At 35.0% G+C, this 20,573-nt stretch overlaps 1 protein-coding gene across 1 annotated transcript in view; it reads left to right on the top strand.

The window, feature by feature from the left end:
* The window catches only part of BCKDHB (branched chain keto acid dehydrogenase E1 subunit beta), a 56,381-nt gene that overhangs the window by 26,927 nt on the left and 8,881 nt on the right, over nt 1–20,573 (top strand). Inside the window, exon 10 of the mRNA XM_058175961.1 lies at nt 17,059–17,206. Coding sequence (XP_058031944.1) covers nt 17,059–17,199 — 141 coding nt within the window. The 3' untranslated portion in view covers nt 17,200–17,206. The remainder of the gene's footprint in view (nt 1–17,058; nt 17,207–20,573) is intronic.

Here is a 20,573-nt window from a genome sequence, read left to right as displayed (position 1 = left end):
TAAAATGAGGACCCAGATTGTTGGGGGCAATAAGTTGACTTTGTATATAATATACAAATGGATGAAGACTATTGCTTGACATAGTGTAAGCCGCCCTGAGTCTTCGGAGAAGGGCAGGATATAAATGCAAATAAAAATAATAAAAAAAAATAAAGATTCAGCCAAGATATGGAGGTAATCTCAGCTACCCAGCTAAAGCAAGCAGGTGTCTGTATCAGGCAGCAGTGATATATAACTAACCTGGAAGCAGATGAACATTTGAATGACAAGGCTAAAGACATCATTTTATAGTGTGTGGGAGAAAGCAGCAAAATCCACATGGGTAGACAAGATAAAGTGATCAATGACGTAGTGTCCGATAAGGGGATCCTTTGGTTGAATAGCATTCAATATGCTACTGAGGAAGAGTTGAGGATCTTCCCACAGTATCAGTGGCATTTACGACATGACTAGATTAAATATCTTTGGCATATAGCTGCTAATATTGCCATGCTGGAAATGAAAATCCAAGCTGCAAAGATAGAATCACAGCAGGAACATAGAGTGTAGGAAGCATGAGCACGGGAAAGCTCAGAAGAGCGAAAGATGAAATAAATCAACTACATACAGTATTGATATATCTTCAGTATCAGCACATTGAACTGTACTGGCATTAGACACTTTTAGAAATTCATACTGTTGACTATTTAGGAGATAAACAATAGATAGTGTTGCTCCCATGGTCAAGAGGAAAATAGTAATATTGGGTTGAATGCAGTCAATGAACAAACATTATCAATGAGACTTTGAGGATACTCTTTTAATATGGTTATTGATTGAACACATTGTAACTGATTCAAAAACAAAAGATGGAAGGAGTATAGTGAAACGCTGCATGGTGGAAACGGCAACATCCAAACTATCTTATTGTCCAAAATATTTCCTTATAAGCATTCTTAGTACTAGAACTTAAAAGTAGACTATGATGGTTATTAGCAAGTTGGAAAGCTACATGAATTGATGGAATATCTATGGAGTAAAGGGAAGCAACAGAAGAAAAATCAGTCAAGGTTCTAACCAGCAAATCTGACAAACAGTGGCTTGAAAGTGATCAGTTTATTTACTAATGCCAAAGAAAGGAGGCTTAACAGAATATGCAAACTATTGCACAAGTATTTTGATATCACATGCTTGCAAAATACAGGTAGTCCTCGACTTACGATCACAATTGAGCCCAAAATTTCTGTTGTTCACTCAGACATTTGCTAAGTGAGTTTTGCCCCATTTTACAACTTTTCTTGCGACAGTTATTAAGTGAATCATGGAAGTTGATAAGTTAGTAACCTGCTTGTTAAGTGAATCTTGCTTCCCCTTTGACTTTGATTGTCAGAAGGTCGCAAAAGGGGATCACATGACCCTGGGACACAGCAACGGTCATAAATATCAACCAGTTGCCAAGCATCTGAATTTTGATCACAGGACCATGGAAATGCTTCAAAAGTCGTAACTGTGGAAAAAACGGTCATAAGTCACATTTTTCAGTGCTGTGGTAACTTTGAATGATCACTAAAAGAACTGTTGTAAGTTGAGGACTACTTGTAATGCTTAAGATCATTGAGTGCAGATTACAATCATACATGGAAAGAGCAATGGCAGATACTCAAGTTGGTTTTACAAGAGACTGAGTAACACAGTGCTGCTGTATACTGAATAATTGAGAAAGCCGACAATGTCTTTTGTTCAGTGTAGCATAGACTGAAAGTCTGTATCATTTAACTGTAAACTAACTTTTATATCATAATATAAATTATATATTATTTGTACAAACTAATATTCAAACATCATAGACCTTAATAGTAAAAATAGAGAAGACCAATGGTTAATCCTGCCCTGACTCTTATTAGCCTTTCATAACACTCTGAAGGCCTGGCAAGCTTTGTTTTAAGCTGGGATTTTAGGACTAGGAAATATCATTTACCTTGGGTGTCATGGGCTATTGTTTTTAATTGTTTTTAATATTTTGGCACACCACTGACAGTCATTTCTGTGAGATGGGTAGTCTTATAAATTAACTAAATAAAATAGATAGATATTTGTAAGTGGTTGCTATACAACTTGTATTTGGAAGATTTATTTATTTATTTATTTATTTATTTATTTATTTATTTATTTATTTATTTATTTATTTATTTATTTATTTATCATATTTATATACCGCCCTATCTCCCTAGGGACTCAGGGCGGTTCACAGGCAAATAAAATACATATAAATACAGAATAAAATAACAATTAAAAAGCTTATTCTACATAGCCCAATTATTTTAAAAAACCATATAAATAATAAAACCCATTAAAACCAATATAAACCAATATAAAATTTAAAATCTACTCCAGTCCTGCACAAGTAAATAGATGTGTTTTAAGCTCGCGGCGGAAGGTTCGGAGGTCCGGAAGTTGACGAAGTCCTGGGGGGAGTTCGTTCCAGAGGGTGGGAGCCCCCACAGAGAAGGCCCTTCCCCTGGGTGTCGCCAGACGGCACTGCCTAGCTGACAGCACCCTGAGGAGTCCCTCTCTGTGAGAGCGCACGGGTCGGTGGGAGGTATTCGGTCGCAGCAGGTGGTCCCGTAAGTAACCCGGCCCTATGCCATGGAGCGCTTTAAAGGTGGTTACCAGAACCTTGAAGCGCACCCGGAAGGCCACAGGCAGCCAGTGCAGTCTGCGCAGGAGAGGTGTCACATGGGAGCCACGAGGGGCTCCCTCTATCACCCGCGCAGCCGCATTCTGAACTAACTGAAGCCTCCGGATGCCCCTCAAGGGGAGCCCCATGTAGAGAGCATTGCAGTAATCCAGACGAGACGTCACGAGGGCGTGAGTGACCGTGCATAGGGCATCCCGGTCTAGAAAGGGGCGCAACTGGTGAACCAGGCAAACCTGGTAAAAAGCTCTCCTGGAGACGGCCGTCAAATGATCTTCAAAAGACAGCCGTTCATCCAGGAGGACGCCCAAGTTGCGCATCCTCTCCATCGGGGCCAATGACTCGCCCCCAACAGTCAGCCGTGGACTCAGCTGACTGTACCGGGATGCCGGCATCCACAGCCACTCTGTCTTGGAGGGATTGAGCTTGAGCCTGTTTCTCCCCATCCAGACCCGTACGGCTTCCAAACACCAGGACAGCACTTCGATAGCTTCAATGGGGTGGCCCGGTGTGGAAAAGTACAGCTGGGTGTCATCAGCGTACAGCTGGTACCTCACACCGAAGCCACTGATGATCTCACCCAACGGCTTCATATAGATGTTGAACAGAAGGGGCAAGAGAATCGACCCCTGAGGCACCCCACAAGTGAGGCTCCTCGGGGCCAACCTCTGCCCCCCTGTCAACACCGTCTGCGACCGATCGGAGAGATAGGAGGAGAACCACCAATAAACGGTGCCTCCCACTCCCACTCCCTCCAACCGGCGCAGCAGGATACCATGGTCTATGGTATCAAAAGCCGCTGAGAGGTCTAATAGGACCAGGGCAGAGGAACAACCCCTATCTCTGGCCCTCCAGAGATCATCCACCAACGCGACCAAAGCCGTCTCAGTGCTGTAACCGGGCCGGAAACCGGACTGGAACGGGTCTAGATAGACAGTTTCATCCAGGTGAAGGGGAAACTGAAACTGATAGATGGGGATTAATCTTTCAGTGTCATTTTGTATCCAACAATGTTGGCAAATAGAGAAGCTGGAGAACTTCCTCAAAAAGTGACAGAGAAAAGCTTGCTATATTGAAACTGTCTCTAAATCATCTTGTGTTTCGTTTTACTTGTGGCATTATAGTTTTAAAATCTGAATCTTGTGATCTTTCAGTTATTTTTGCTACTTTTTTTTTTAACCGATTGATTATATCGGTCATGATTGCTTTTCAAGATCACTTCATCCTATAGAAAAAAAATAGCACTGTTCTGCTTTAATAATTATGAAACAAAGTTCTTGAGAACTTAACTGTGCACTTGGCTTCATAGTGTTTATAAGCTTTAGGTTACAATCCTAAATTTACTACATCTGTTCTTTATAGCATTCTGTGGTAGTGGTAGAAAACCATTGAAAACTGTACATATGCTGTTCTGTGAAAAGTGGGGGGGGGCTCTACCAAATGCAGTGGCAGAAGTCCTGCAGATTTCCTTGCACAGGCCAAAGTGAGGTTAGGAATCATGTGGTGGAGGAGTTTTTGGGAATCATGATTCTTTACTCCCTGCCTTGGCCCAAATAATGGCCAGGAACAATACCAGCTCTGCAGGTGTTGTTTTTTCACTTATGTCAAATGGTCAAGAGGTAGAATAACCAGGAAAAATAACCACTCGTCTTGTTTATTGCTTGGTGTCAAGTTCAGAGTAGTTTTTTTGGAAATCCTTTAGGTAAGATGTTTTGATTAAAAAAAAAGCAGAACAGTTTTTATAATAATTCTTAAAAGATAAGTATTTTGCTGAGGAAAATGCAAAATGGAGTGGCTATTCATGTTCAGATCTCTAAAGATAACTGAGAGCAGTTCCCAAAGTTGCTATGGAAGCCTGGATAAAGAGGTCCCTTGAATGTATGCCTATATATTATGAAGCATCTTTTTAAAAAAATAAAATAAAGATTTACAAAGTTAAATCGTAAGAGTTTAGGAAATGGTGTTTCCTGTTTCAAATTTTATTTGTTTCATCTTATAGTTTCTCATCTCTCCTTGTCATTTTTCATACAGGAGATAAAAATAAAATATTTTTGATGTGCGATTTATAAAGTGTATTCACAGAGGAATGTTGCTTTAGGCAGGCAGAAGAACTGATCTTATTAATTTCTAACATATAATTTACTTGACTGTGAAAGTAAAGTTTCAGTGTTAGACATGTTGTGTCATGAATATAAAAGAAAAACAGTTATAAAAACCATTTTTCTGGATGAAATGCGTAGTAAGAAAGCCAGAAAGTCTCTGAAATTGAAGCTGGTTTTTTTTCTTTCTTTTTCTTTTTCTTTTCTTTTTCTTTTGCACATGGAATTAATAAAACTTATATCAAGTTTAAAATAAATTACACATTTTCATATCATTATGTTGTCCAGATTGTGAGGAAGAAATAAGGCATCCTTATTTTGAAGGATGAAACTAAATTACAATTCTTGCAGTTTACCATATGGATATTGTTTGCATTTTATATACGTTTTTGTGTTGAATATGACTATATAATCAGCATGATTCTTGTCTGACCAGAGACACTGTCCATTTTATCTTTATTTCAAAATAACTAACTGCTCTTAGGTTAAATGATATAAGCATTGAGGTCAATTTATAGTCTTTTCTGTTTTATCTCTTCTGTCAATATAATTAATGGAAGAAGATTTTGTTCAAGGTTGTAGTTGTTTGAAACGAGGAGAATTATGTTTTATTTGTCTTCTAATTGTTTTGTTCTTAAGTAATATGAAAAAGAGATGCAGTTTTATCTGATACTTTGGTGTCATGTTTTAGTTTTGAGTGCACTGTGCATAAATTTAAGCAGTGGGATCTCATTATATTTGTGAAATTGCATGTGACTTAACATTTTCTTATTGGCTGAGACATTTTTCTCTTGCCTTGTCACAATTCTTTCCATATTGATTAGATGGTTCATACTTATGCTTCTACAACCTATAACAAAGGCTGAAATTACCATGCTGTAAAAAAAGTTAACTCTTGGGTCCAGATATGATGCATGCTTGCATGCATCTTGTATGTTTGTGCAGTAGAGCAAGAAATATTAGGCAATAAATACCCATGCGTTCATACAGCATTTATATGCAGGTGCTAGATGTCAGCTACAGTTCTTGATTTTCTTTTATATGGAGTTCTCTTTTATGTGGAGAAAATTAAAGCCTGAAACAGTTGAATGCAGACAGGACTGACATATTGCTTGTTAATTGTACATTCTGAACGACACAGAGTTTGAAGCATGAAATTTGAGATGCACTAGTTTCCAAATCTTCATGTTTCATTATAAATAAGCAGCCAGTATTAAGATGCTCAGTAATAATAAGTTACCTTTATTATGTGCATGCAAGAATCTAGGCTTGTGGGCTAAACCTGTAGATAATAAGACTCTTTTCCCAAATTATCATTTAAGTTCTTGGAAAACCAGTCAGACAAGCAGAGAAATACTAGAAGTTAATCTGATCAAGGATGGGTGCTTTGAGCCTACATTGTAATGGTAGTGTAGGAAAAGCACTCTGTTCCATTATTGTGTTGGATTTTTAGCTTTTTGCCTTGTTTGGGTAACCAATTCCTAATTAACAAAAGAACAGAATAACAGAGTTGAAAGGGACCTTGAAGGTCTTCTAGTCTAACCTCATGCTCAAACAGGAAACTGTATATCATTTCAGATAAAGGGTTGTCCAATCTTGTCTTTACTTAGAAAAAAAAAAAGCACAAGTATAGAATAGGTGGCACCTGGCTCAACAGTAGTAACTAAGAAAGGGCTCTAGGTGTCCTAGTGGACACCTCTAGTGTTTTTAAGACAACAATCTTAAAGAAGTTGTGCTCACCCACAACTTCTGGAGATAAGTTGTTCTACTGATTAATTAGTCTAACTGTCAGGAAATTTCTCCTTCGTTCTAGGTTGGTTCTCTCCTTGATTAGTATAGATTAATTGGGAAGAGAATTGTTGGTAGATCTACTGCTTGGCAATTCTGATCATTTTACAAAAGTATGTTGTGTGGTCTTCTTGTTGTCCTGACACTATCCTTCTATTGATACAGCCCAGGACTGCATTGGCAACTGCAGCACACTACTGGCTCATACTTAAGTGGTAGTCCACTAGGACACCTAGTGCCCTTTCATGGTTACTATTGTTGAGCCAGGTGCCACCTATTCTATACTTGTGCTTTTTTTTTTTCTAAGTTCAGAACCTTCCTTTTTTCACCATTGAAATATATCTTGTTGGATAGGACCCAATTTGTAAGTCTATTGAGATCCTTCTGAATCTTGAGCTTGTCTTCTAAAGTGTTGGCTATTCCCCTCAGCTTGGTGTTATCTGCAAATTTGATGAGTTCCCCTTCTGTTTCATGTAGATCATTTATGAAGATGTTGAAGAGACCAAACCTAGAGGCACCCCACTGCATGCTTCCCTCCATGTAGATGTAGTTCCATTGAGGACTATCTTCTGAATACTTGATGTGATTACTTAGCCATCTACTCATTCTGTCAGTGGATGTGGTTAAATAGTTACTTTGTATTTAGAAATACTTACAAATAACATTATTTGTAAGCCACCTAAGGAGTTGAGCAGTCTTGAAATGGGATAGCTAATTAAATAAACATGGCTGTCAGCGAGAACAATTTTAACTTTTTTTTTTTCTTTATGGATTTTCCTTATTTTATGCAGACCACTGGTCTACAATCTTTTAAACCTGAATAGTCTTTCAATTTTTCAGCCCTTTTCCCCTCAACATTTAGAGGTATCTGTATGTCAGAGGGGGCAGGCCAGTTGATTTCTGATAAAGTGTTTATCTCCAAATCTCTTAAATAAAATGACACATACGAGTGCATTCAGACTTGTAAGAAATTTCCACTCACTCAAATATCTTCAATCATCTCTTTAATTATCTTTTAGTATTCCTTTCACAGCATAATTCTAAAAAGGAATTGGAGAGAACTTAACTGTCTCCGATGGAAGATAATTGTTGAAAGATACAATTCAGTGTAATAATAATAATGACACTTTGAATAAATGCATGAACCTATTGATAATTTAACTTCAAGGTGACCTCAGCTGCGATGTGTCAGCTTGAATTTCAATTTATTGAAAGTCATTTTTGTTGATTTCAGACTATTTGTAGGTATGGCTTTATTTACTATTTTTATCACCATCACATTACCTCTAATTTAAACATTATTACATTATCAGTTTGGAAAGGTAACCCTATCATTTTATTACATGTAAACAGTTAGCTGTAATGATTGGTAACAAAACTTTTATTTGTAGGGAATTTCAGAGAGCTTTATCTCTGGGAAAAGTTTGCTGTTGGGAACAAATATACAAACATATATACAAAAAAATACAGATTTTGTTAGAGTTGGAGGAGGTGAGTAAAGGAAGGAAACTACTAAATTTATTTCAGCCAGAATAAAAGCTTGGAAATGTTTGTTAATATTCATATTAATGGTAATATTTGCCAAATGACAAAGATTTAAATATTGTACATATTCATTATATAAGTAGTTGATTTTTAAAAGAAAAAAGATTACTTTTCTTCTTTAAAGAGAGCTTTCAAAGAACTCAAAAGCATATCTGAGTATGGAAAGGTTCAGTAATGTTTAGTTCATGGAAAAGATATATTGTTTTTAGGCCAAGAAAAGAAATGAGTAAAATATGAATAATGATCTTTTACTTCAATTAATCTCTTAGAACTGTAATCCTAGTAGATTTAAGATCTTCAAGTGGTCTGAAATATATACCGTATTTTTTGGAGTATAAGACGCTCTGGACTATAAGACGCATCTATCTTTTTTTGTTGAGGAAAACAAGAAAAAGAAATCTGCCTCTGCCTCCCAGCAATTTTGCCTCGTTACAGCAAACTGCAAACAGCCTGCTTTACTTTCATTTTCATTTTCAGCATAGCTTGATTAGCACATACACCACACACAAAATCTGCTCCCAGCAATTTACCTCCTTGCAGCAAGCAGCAGAGGCCAGCGCAGCAATAGGCAATGGCAATCCCTGCAGCCTGAAAAAGCTGAGAGTTGGGAGGCTGATCCAACCGACAATCAACTTGTACTAATTAGGCTGTGCTGAAGCTGAAATGAGGTGTTCCTTCTTGCTGCTTGCTGCAAGGAGGTAAATTGCTGGGAGACAGAGGCCAAAGGGTGAGGGCCAGTAGGTAGCCGGGGCTATATTCGGTGTATAAGATGCACCCAAATTTTCACCCTCTTTTAGGGGGGAAAAAGATGTGTCTTATACTCTGAAAAATACGGTAGGTTTATAGTATAAAAAACCAAAACATGGACTGTTACGAAGCTTTTGTTAACTTCTAAAATATTCACAGGAGCTAGTCTATAGTGTTTTTTTAAAAAAGTGTTTTTATATAGTTGCTCATTTGTTATAGAATAGTATTCTAAACTTTGTGGAAATGTATAAATTTAAATTGTTATATCTTATTTTCACCAACTTACTGAAATATTTAAGTTTCTGCAGTGTTACAAATAACTGAAATAGTAATTTGAAGCTGTTTGTGTAGGTTCTATATTATTAGAAATCAGTGTGTCACTCATTTTATTTTTAGATATCTAGGTAAAATAGTTTTGAGATATATCAGTCTAGAATAAATGACAAATTTTCCATGTTCTACACTTCATCAGGTGGGTGCTTGTCTGAAGAAAACTTATTTACTTAGGTCATTTAGGGAACATGTTAATTTGATTAAGAATTAAGTTTTCTCATAACATTTCCTGAAAGTAAAATATAAAAACACAGACCAATATTAGTTTAATTAATCAACTTTCATGATTTTCTGAATAATTTTATAGACATTTAAACAGTGTTTTGGTCATTTCTTATATACCCTTCCAAACTCTGTTATTCTGTTTTGTTAGTGATACACTTTTGAGCTGATAATATACACCTGTGATTCCTGGCAAGCTGACATTAACTGTTCATAGCTAGAAAGGTTTTGCATAAAACTTGCAAAAATTCAACTATCTTTGAACTGCATAAGCCTGTAATCTGCAAGCCTGAAATATAACAATTTTGCATCAGTACCCTAATGCTTAGTAAAGCAAATATGCTGATAATAATCAGTAATAATATGCATATCTATTTATATGGAAATAGTACCTTTGTTTAATAATTGCTCTAACTTTAACCTTAACTGCAGATTTAGTAAGAATTTTAAATATATTGAAATGGTCCCATCCTAACAAACAGTAGATGCAAATTCTACCTTTGTTAGAAGCTTTACAGAAATGAAATCTTTCTTCTCCACCAACATACCCTGTTTCTCCCAAAATAAGACATCCCATGATAATAAGACCAATCGGGCTTTTGAGTGCATGGCAGTAAAGCCAAGCCCTTATTCAGGGTTCCCAAAAATATAAGACAGGGTCTTATTTTCAGGAAAACACGGTAGTAGTTTATGTGATGCATTACGACATATGTGCAAAGCAACTTTATGAAGCCATGCTCTCTCTCTCTCTCTCTCTCTCTCTCTCTCTCTCTCTCTCTCTCTCTCTCTCTCTCACACACACACACACACACACACACACACACACACACAGGAACCAATAGCTTTGCCAGATAATTTAAATTCAACACTTAAAGATTCATTTTAGTTCAAGTGAGAGTGTACATTTTGACTTTGAAAACATTAATAGCTATTAAATTAAATTTGCTTTTGCACTGAAGCACATTGTATTCTTTAAACACATTTTTTAAAAATACAGTCTAGACTTTTCCTTTGTTATGAGTTTCTTTTTAGTTAATATTAAATCATCTTATGCTGCCCTTGGCTATGCTGTATGCTTGCATTATGGTAAATAGCAAACTTTTTTCATATTGGTTCAAATTTGTACTTATGATTTTCAAACATTTTTCATAGTTGGTATTTGTAAACAGTTTGAAAAATCAAGTTCTTAAAATTGATCTATACATTTTAAGAAACCACATTTGAAAAGGATAAGTTTTCTTATTAAAGATCATTTTTGCCAATGTAGTTTACTGATATTACTGGTTGCTGTATGGTACGTACAGTTCAAAAGAAATGAAGTGGGGAAGAAGCTAAGTGGAGAAAACTAATTAATGACAATATAAATTAAGTCTAAATAAATATGGTTTTAAGTTCATATGTAGGCTAATACTTCAATATGTTCTAAAGAGATTTTTCAGTCTTTTTTCTCCTTTATATACTTTTAGTATATGTAATGTCCCAGGCCTTTAGTTAATAATAAAGTAAGGCTTTAGAATTTATAGATCCTTTTGAAGGTCATTGCATTAATTACCATAAACCAAACCATCTAAAACCGTGCTTGATGATTCTATAGATGCAAATAGAATGGTATAATTAATCATTGCTAGCTGAACAGACCATGTGTTATTTTTGTACTTGTTCTTACTCAGTACAAATTGCCACTAACCTAGCTTCTAAAGTCTGCAGCAATCAGATATTGTCTTCATGAAAGGAATTAAGAACACACATTTTTGCATTATCTGCTACAATTTGAGGGTGTCATGTTTTTAAGCCCTAATGGGGTACTTCCGGTATATTTAACTGTGAATTAAATGTATCAAACCTGAAACAATGTGCCCAGAGGATTTCAGAAATTATTTTGTATTTACAGCAAACCTATTTGGTTTGTCTGAATCTGTAGTAGGAAACACATTTTAGTGTAGGATTTTATTTTTTACCTCATGTTAATAAAAAGGGAATCCTTAGTCCTGGAAGGGTACTTCGTAATTCAGTACTAGCTGAATTAGCACAGATGTTTTTCTTTTTCCTTTCTTATTCCCCCATTGCATTCTTTTAAAAATAATCTCACCGTTAAGGCTAGATTTACGCTACATTTGGAATATAAGAAGGATAATTTTTTTTTCATGTGCAGTTAACTATTATCACAGTTTTGAATTGTAATAGTAAGACAATATCAAGTATTTTTTAAAATTTAAACCATATTCAAATTTAAATAACATGTGCTAAGAATTAAGTGTATTAAATCAAGTGCTTTGTAAGAAACGCTATAGATATAAATAATTCCTAAAGGGATTATCACATTTTCTTTAAGCATTTCTTTTCTGCTTCTGGAAACCAGCACATCAAAATGTTATTCTACATTTTGAAATTCATACATTTGAGGGGAAACTGTTCACCGTTTTACCAAAGATTCAATATATATTATCAGTTGAAATTGCTATTCTATAATTACGTATCTGTATTTATCAACAAGAAATGGAATATTCACTTATGGAGAGAATGAAATTTAGGGATTTGTCTCCCTAGGCTCTTTAAACACAAATACATATTTAATTCTCCTTTATTGATACATATTTAATCTTATATCATCTATATTTTTCTCATCTTAAGAAATTGCGACAGTTTTACCACTGACATCAGACAATTAACGAATATATAAAATTGCATATATTTAAAAGTATCTCTTCTAGAAAAATAAATGTAGGTTATGCTAAAGAAAAAAATAAAGCAAAACAAAAACTCTGAATGCATGTCATTATGCAAGGAGGAATTTAAAAATATACTGAAAGCAATAAAAATGTACTTGAATAGTAAAAGTGAACCATTTTAAAGTTTTCATTTTATTTTAATTGTTCACCTTAATTCAAGTGGGAAGAATTATAATTTATTATATCAGGAAAGCTAAAATACAGTGTCAGTGCGGTCCAAAGAGAATAGAAAAAGCAGCTTGCATATATGATAGTCCAAGGACAACTCAGATGGTGAACTTGAAAAAAAGAAAATAATTTGAAAGCTCCATGCTTTTATTGGAAAGCTAAAATTTATGAATCCTAAATATGTAAAGTTTGGCTGCTCATCCACATGCAACCAAACTTTTCCTGTTCGGTATTGTCACACAAAGGAGCTATCTACAAGCCCAAGTTTCTGCATTTCATTCCTGGAAGGCCCCTTGGGTGGCTAGCACTGAATGGTGTATTATTAAAAAGAGGCTAGTATCACGTTTCATTTTTAAAAATGTGCATATTAGAATGGGGTGTGCGTATTATATATATAAAAAACAACCTTTCCTTTAAGTGCACTCAGGTTTAAAATGCATTTGGGAAAAAAATGTGAAATATTTATGCCACTGTCTGCAGTTTAAACTGACAAGCCTGTTGCAGTGTGCCTGTAAACTCTGCTCTTCTATTGACATTTCACTGTAAGTCTGTGTTTAGTTTGTAAAATATATAGCCAGTTTTCAACTGGCTAATTTGTCCTGCAATGGTTAGAATGATGTTATATGAGAAAAGCAGATAAGCAGAAATAGCATTTCCACTAGCATAGGATTTTGCTGGAATTATACTAGACTCTTTGTGACCTCATACAATACAAATTCACTCTGGACCTTTAAGTCTTAATTGTTTTATGTTTCATACTCTCTTCCCATATTGTGCAATGGCATGAAAAGCTTTATAAGCTTTTCCTTATAAGTGTTACTCCTCCTTATAAGTGTTGGACACAGGCATCATATAAATTGATTTCTATTTATAAGAAAACCTACCAATGAAATTTGCAGAGACAATTTAGACCGATCTGTCCTTTCCCCTGTGTTTCCTGAAAAACACTTCCAAAGGAAATCTTTTGATTCATGAATGGGCATCTCTGGAACCAGCCCTATGCTCTGAAATGGTTGGAGGAGTATTTAATTTAATTAAGTTTGTTTTGTTTTAGCCCCACTTTATTAAATTTATAAATAACTCAAAAAGTGGCGAATGTCTCTAATACTCATTCCTCCTGCTTTCTTCACAGCACCTGTGTTGTGAATCAGGCTGAGGGAGAGTTATTTGAACCCCACAATACAAAGGGAGCATATTTACAATATTCTTTCATTTAGCCTTCTGTGTTCTAAGTGGGGGTCTGACTTTGAGAAGTGGTCTCATGTCTAAGGTTGACATTTTTGAAGAAGCTTGATTGGAATCATAAAATTGCTGTGGTTCTCCTAGCTGGATCATTGTAAATTAGATGCTATCTTTGGTATTATTCAAGGTTTCAAATATGTTTGGTACTAGCAGAACAAATGCTGGAGAATTTACTGCCAAAATACTAAATAGTTTTGCAAACAGCTGTCTGAAAGTTCTTTTACTTTTTTCTGTGTTTAAAATTTTGGGTAATATTTTTATTTCCAATCATCTATTTGTCGGCAGGACTGTGATTTTATGCAGATTTTCTTAGATTACAACTCCAGAGCCAAAAGTAGTGTTTTATATGTGTTGACTGTATTCAGAAAGCAATTTAAAAAGAAGCTAATAAATAGTGTATAACATTATACTTGCATTGATTGGTAAAAAATAACACTCAAAGTCTTAAATCTGTTTTTGAAATAGATATATTAATGGTAAGTCTAAAAAGTTTTGATTTTAAAGAAATTCATTTTTCAGTAGGTATAAAACAAGTCTACAAGGTTTGCCTTATTTGAATCAAGTGATCTTCCTATAATGGACTAACTTGCAGACTCATTTCTGCTGATCCTGCATAGGTGATCGTTCCAAGATTGAGTATTCTGTTTGTAGGGCTATATGATCAGATAACTCTGTTCTTGCTGATTATTTTGAATCCTTGCAGTTTCTCAAAGAAAACAAAGTCTGAATTAATTATGAGGTGACTATTTAACAAATCTACAGTTAGCCTGAGAAACATTAATGTAAATAGCTGAGTCTTAACACAGTTTTAACATGATTACATTGAGATACTTACATAATTTTTAGTTCGAAGTTTGCCATAAAATTTCAAAGATATATAATCCCATAAGGACACTTACATAATAATTTGTAGACGTTTGCCATAACTTTTAAACAAACTTTAATTTCAAAGATATATAATTGGGTAGGATTGGCTTTGAATTTATGCCAGCTCTGTATTTGCTACACATGTGTAGTTTTATGTAGGAAACTTTTATCAGTGCTATAAGGAGAGGGGCAGTATACACTATCTCTTCTGCTTCACTATTGAAATATAATTTAGCATTTTACATGTAATATTGCTAATATGATAGTTTTTTTAAAAAAAATATCTCACTATTTTCTCATGAATAGTGGATAAATAATTAACAAAAGGTTAAATAAAATTAAAAAGGGAATTGAAAAATTGCACTGTAATTAATATACAGAGACCCAGCTCAAATCTATGAGCTAAGATGTTCCCTGAGTATCTTAGCCCCAGAGTCTTTCTTAGAGCCCAAGCTACTTTCCAGGGATGGCGTTTGAGGGATAAAATGAGAGGCGGGAACCCTCTGTTGCATTAAGCTCCTGAAAGAAAGCAGGATTACATTTTTGTTGTTTTTAATGTTTAATCTTTTTACTTTTATAATTTTAAGATGATTTTATATGTTGTTTTAATTCTTGATTGGGAACTGCCCAGCATTGATTAGAAGATTAGCAATTAATATAAATGTTATAAATACATTTCCCTTCCAAACAGAAAAACAAATAATTAAAAAACTTTGATTCCTTCATTCACAACATTTTTGTATGCCACTTTAATGATTAGTCTTGGATTATAAATAAACATACAGTACCCATCTGACAAACCAGTTCACACATCAAAAGCATATGTGAATAAGGATTTGACATGAGATTTAAATGATTAGCAAATCAAAATGTGTGGGTCTTAGTTTTTTTATTATTCTACATTTCTCTGATCTCCGAAATGAAATGCTCTCCTAAAATGTAGGCATTAGATATATTTATGTGCATTCATAGAAAGCACTTAAACATCTCTAACACATAGTTAAAATATCCTGACCCCATAGCACAGAGGTCTCCAACCTTGGCAACTTTAAGCCTGGTGGACTTCAGCTTTGCTGGCTGGGAAATTCTGGAAGTTGAAGTCCACCAGGCTTAAAGTTGCCAAGGTTGGAGACCCCTGCCATAGCATCTTTTGCCAATGTATCTTGTGCCCTTATTGGTAGTGTTCCACAGTACTTGACCTTAAAATGCAATCTGACTTGAAAATTCTCATAAGAAATGCCTCATTGCAAAGTTGAAAGAGCTTCTGGTAGTCTTCTAGAACTTCTCTAGGAATTTTACCTTAGAACAGGTGTCCAAGATCAAAACAAATGTTTGGGACTGAAACATTTCAGCCCTGGAGCGGATTGCCCATCTCTAATACGTTTACAGAGAGAAAATAGATACTATAATAAAAATATTGGTATTTTGTGGAATAATAACCTGCTGTTTCTGCGCTTATTTTATATATTTACAATTGTTTGATAATAAGCATATTAGAATAAATTTTAAGATACCTAACCATAAAATGAATATAACTCTACAGTTTAGTTATGTTAAGATTCTGCAGAAATTCATATTGATCTAAACTAACCAACATTATGAAAGTATTGAAATTAAATTTGAGTATTTTTATATGAGTCAGGAAAAAATGGATTGTTGAATTTGATAAACATTTACGATGCTTAAAAAAGAGTTAGGTTTTAAGCACTTGTTTTTGTTTATTGAAGTTAAAAACAAAAGAAAACAAATAATTTTAAGAACATATTTAATTTATATCTCTTCATTTATCCAGAGACATTAAGACAGTTTCCCATCTTAATGATGACCTCTATCGATTAGTTTAGCTGTCAGAAACAGAAATGCACAGGACAATTTGAGATGAGATCCTAGACATTCCACATCTGAATTTTAATCAAGGCAATTTTTTAACTCGGGTAGTAGAAAAATGAGACATATTCATAATTAGAACAAGATTTAACATCTTCTGTTCAAACTCATTTTGAATTAGCAAATTAGTAGAATAATCAGTTTTAATTTTTAATGCTTGCATTTAGATGAAATTGAGCGTCCTATAATTGAAAATTACTTGTACAACTGCATTTCCACTCCCTTGCTTCCACTACTTGAAGTTCTGTTCTCTATAATCTGTGTAGATTTCACATTGGCTTCTCATATATTATTTGATTTATTGTATATATGTTACAGAAGCAATGTAAACTATTCCTAAAATTTGTTTCATGACAGGTTATTTATTTCAATTTTCCAAATAAAATTTGTATTTAGATCAATATGATACAGATCAAATGAAGAATGTGAAATTGTATTTCTAGGAAAAAATTATTTGCTGCTGTTGAGCAGTTTGTCTTTAGGAAAACCTTTTTCATATGTCCTTAGAAAACACATCAGCCACTGTCGTTCTGTTTGTTTTTAATATCTGGTGATCCTATCTCTCCATATATATTGCTTTGCATATGCATGTTCTGTTTTTAGATAACTTCAATGGATTTTCCATGAAGATTTAATTTTCTCCTAGGGTTATATCTTGAATTTCAGGAATGTCAATGTGGTATATTTTAGTAAGTATTAAAATGTGAAGAATGATCTTATAGACTTCACTCACTTTCTTACTGTTTTATTTTAACAGGAGGAATGTTTCTTGAATCTAGAAGCTCCTATTACAAGAGTATGTGGTTATGACACTCCATTTCCTCATATCTTTGAACCATTCTATATCCCAGACAAATGGAAGTGCTATGATGCAGTTCGGAAAATGATCAATTATTGATGTCCAGGTGAGAAAAACTTCCCAAAGTAATTTAAGTCTAAAATATTAGAATAACATGCTAATCTAGAAATATCACAATGCTTTGTGTGGAATAAGTCCCACTAATGTGGTGGCTGAACTACGTACAGGAAAAATGGTAAAATTTTGATTATTACTTTAGAGCAGGGCTGTCAAACTCCTGGCCCACACCCGGTTTAGTGAAAGGAAAAAAGTCCCAATATGTCACATGACACCTCTGTGATGACGTGAGTTTGACACCCCTGATTTAGAGAATAAATTAATAGGTTTACAATCAACACTTAGGACAAGATCGAGCAATTTCCCTGAGATTGATGGCTGCAACTTGTTCCTCCTAAGCTCTGGAAAGTCTGTAACCATGTTACCAAAAAGATGATGATGATTGAGGGGGGCATAGGAGTGGAGGGGAATTTTAAGAGTGGAAATAGGACTGAAAGATCCAGAGCATAACTTCAGGTGGTGTTTTGGATGCAGAAAGATTTGGGGTATTATTTTACTTTTCATTTTCACCCTTAGTTTCAATAGGGAAAAATGCAGTAAGATCTCAGGTTACAAACTTAAACCTTGATTTGAGCTGTTTGTGCTATTAAACTCACATTAGAAATGCAGTATACTCAGTTTTACCAATAGATGCTATATTGTTTAACATGAAAAATAGGAAGAAATAAAGCTGGAAGTGCCTTATTTATAAGAAAAGTAAGTGAATTTCAGCTTTAAAGATATCTCTGATAGAGATAGCATCCTTCATCATTGAACGTATGGCAGACTATCCTGGAATTGGTCAATACAGCAACATGTGAGCTACCACAGGTTGCCTACCTCTCTTTAATAAAAATATATAATTACGTATCTCCTTGTTGAAAATAAGGTGTGGAGCAGGGGTGAAATCCAATAGGTTCTGACAGGTTCTGGAGAACTGGTAGCAGAAATTTTGAGTAGTTCAGAGAACTGGCAAATACCACCTCTGGCTGGCCTGAGAGTGGGGTGGGAATGAAAATTTTGTAATATGCTTCCCTCAGGAGTGGGGAGGGAATAGGGATTTTGCAGTATCCTTCCCCTGGAGTGGGATGGGAATGGAGTTTTTGCAGTATCCTTCCCCTGGAGTGGGGTGGGAATGCAGATTTTGCAGTATCCTTCCCCTGCCACGCCCACCAAGCCACACCCCCAGAGAACCGGTAGTAAAAAAATTTGGATTTCACCACTGGTGTAGAAGCTGGTATATAGGAACCTTTCTAGAAAGAAAAAACTGTCTTTATTCCTAGACTGGCTTTCATAGCCTAAGTGGATTCTAGTGAAAAGGAAGCAGCAGTCATAAATCAGGAAAACCACTCAACAGTTATTCTTGCTCATAAAACCATAAATCAGGATCTAATTCTTCATATTGGTTGAAAGAGGTCAGGCTGTAGCACAGGCAAAGCTCCCAAAAAACAGTCTTGACTACAGTAGTCACGTTTCACAGTAGACTTAGTCATAACTGTTGGGTTTATTCTGGGGATCAATAATTCATGCAGCATTTTCAAGATAAAGTTGTCATAGAAATAGTTTCAGGGGAGAATCTCTCATGTGAGTTAGTCTTAAGTATTCAAGCACAGGTTTAATGGATTCAGCAAAGCTTCGGTTCCTCTCAAGTACCTTTCCCTGAAAGTAACCATTCCTTAGCCTTGCTTTCTTCTGCTTTTTCTCATGCCACCCCTTTTGCTTTCTTTTGTAGCAGGGCAATATGCTTCATATTAAAATTAAGAATGGTGTGGCTTACTTCTGTTTTTTTCTGATATTTCTCCACATGACCTGGGTGTCCTTGATTTCGGAGTTGACAAGTTCATCAGCTTGCTTATTTTGTAAGGAAGAAGGTGAATCCACTTTGGCCCAGCCTTGTGAGCAGAGTGGTTGAAGTAAATGTCAGTGGAGATTCTCAGTCATCCTGGTCATGGTTGTCCCAAAGTTGCTTTTTCAAGAAGCAACTGAACTTTCTGGGGTTTTTTTGAATACGTTTCGCTTTTCATCCAAGAAGTTTCTTCAGCTCTGACTGGATGGTGGGGAATGGAAGGATTTATACTCCTTGCAGACAGGTGATCATTTGCATTCTTTTAGGGAGATAAACCTCCAGGTGACCCTAACAACTTGCTAAAAGAATGCAAATGGCCAGCTGTCTGCAAGGAGTATAAATTCTTCCATTCCCCATCATCGAATTAGAACTGAAAAAGCTTCTTGGATGAGAAGCAAAATGTCTTCAAAGAAAAACCAGAAAGTTCAATGTGCTTGAACTTGCTTTGCGTAATTGTCATTAAGGGCCATGCTAAAAAAAAAATTATTAAATATTTTAGAACGTTATTCCGGCATTTCTGATATACGTCAAGATAATCTGTGATATTAAAAAAAATTGCATTTTGAATTTTTGTCATTGTTTTTTTTCATTTCTTCAACAAAAAGAAATAAAAAACCTCCGATAAATTTACCTTTAAGGAATATTTCAAAGTAATGTTTAGCAGGCCCAGCCAAGGGACAGTAGTAGAAACTTAAGAATTCTAATATTATACAAAAAGGATAAAATATGAGTAATACTTATCTGCTCCTGAGGTAAACATTGCTAGCTTGTTTTATGTGTTTTGTTTACTTTGGAGCTCAAAAGTCCTTGATTTCGAGGAGGCGTGGGGGCACAGAATGTCATAGTTTAGTTCTTTGATCATAGGAGGCTTTTTAAAAAAAATTGTTATGTAGCTTACAGTTGTCTACTTGGTCACTTTACAGGAAGATGAACCCATAAAAACCAGAACCTTTGTAACTGTAAGCTTGAGAATATAATGTTCTTATTTGGTCGCCCATATTATTAATAATATGTCAGAAAACAATGCATCCACCCTTAGCGTAAAAATCTTTATAAAGTAAAGAGCCAGTAGAAGAGAATATTCATAGCTCAGAGTTAAAATATGGCATCCAAGGCACTCTTTGAGCTTGGCTATTTTCTCACAGACATTTCATTACCCAGCTAGATAACATCATCAGATCTAGAAGTCCATCTAGATATCCCTTACAAAGCATTGTATATAGATAAACATGCTTTTGGATTTTGGCAGTGGTAAATATGAAATGTAGAGTATACAAGTCAGTCCTGTAAGTTTATATAGATGTACTGTATATTGGTAGGTACAAGTTTAAGCATCTCCAATGAAATTATATATTTCAATAAATCCCTCACTCAGTGAAAGTTAACACAGGCTCTGAATGATACAAAGTTAAACTGCATGTACAATATACACAAATTTGACAGTTTCTGGAAAGTTGTTTGTATACTTATTGATTACAGTTAATGGATCTCAGAACCAAATAAGAAAAAATTGGTTATTACTTTGCAAAAT

The sequence above is a fragment of the Ahaetulla prasina genome, chromosome 1, assembly GCF_028640845.1.
Source record: "Ahaetulla prasina isolate Xishuangbanna chromosome 1, ASM2864084v1, whole genome shotgun sequence".
Classification (NCBI taxonomy): domain Eukaryota; kingdom Metazoa; phylum Chordata; class Lepidosauria; order Squamata; family Colubridae; genus Ahaetulla; species Ahaetulla prasina.
This window is presented reverse-complemented; position numbering and strand designations above follow the sequence as displayed.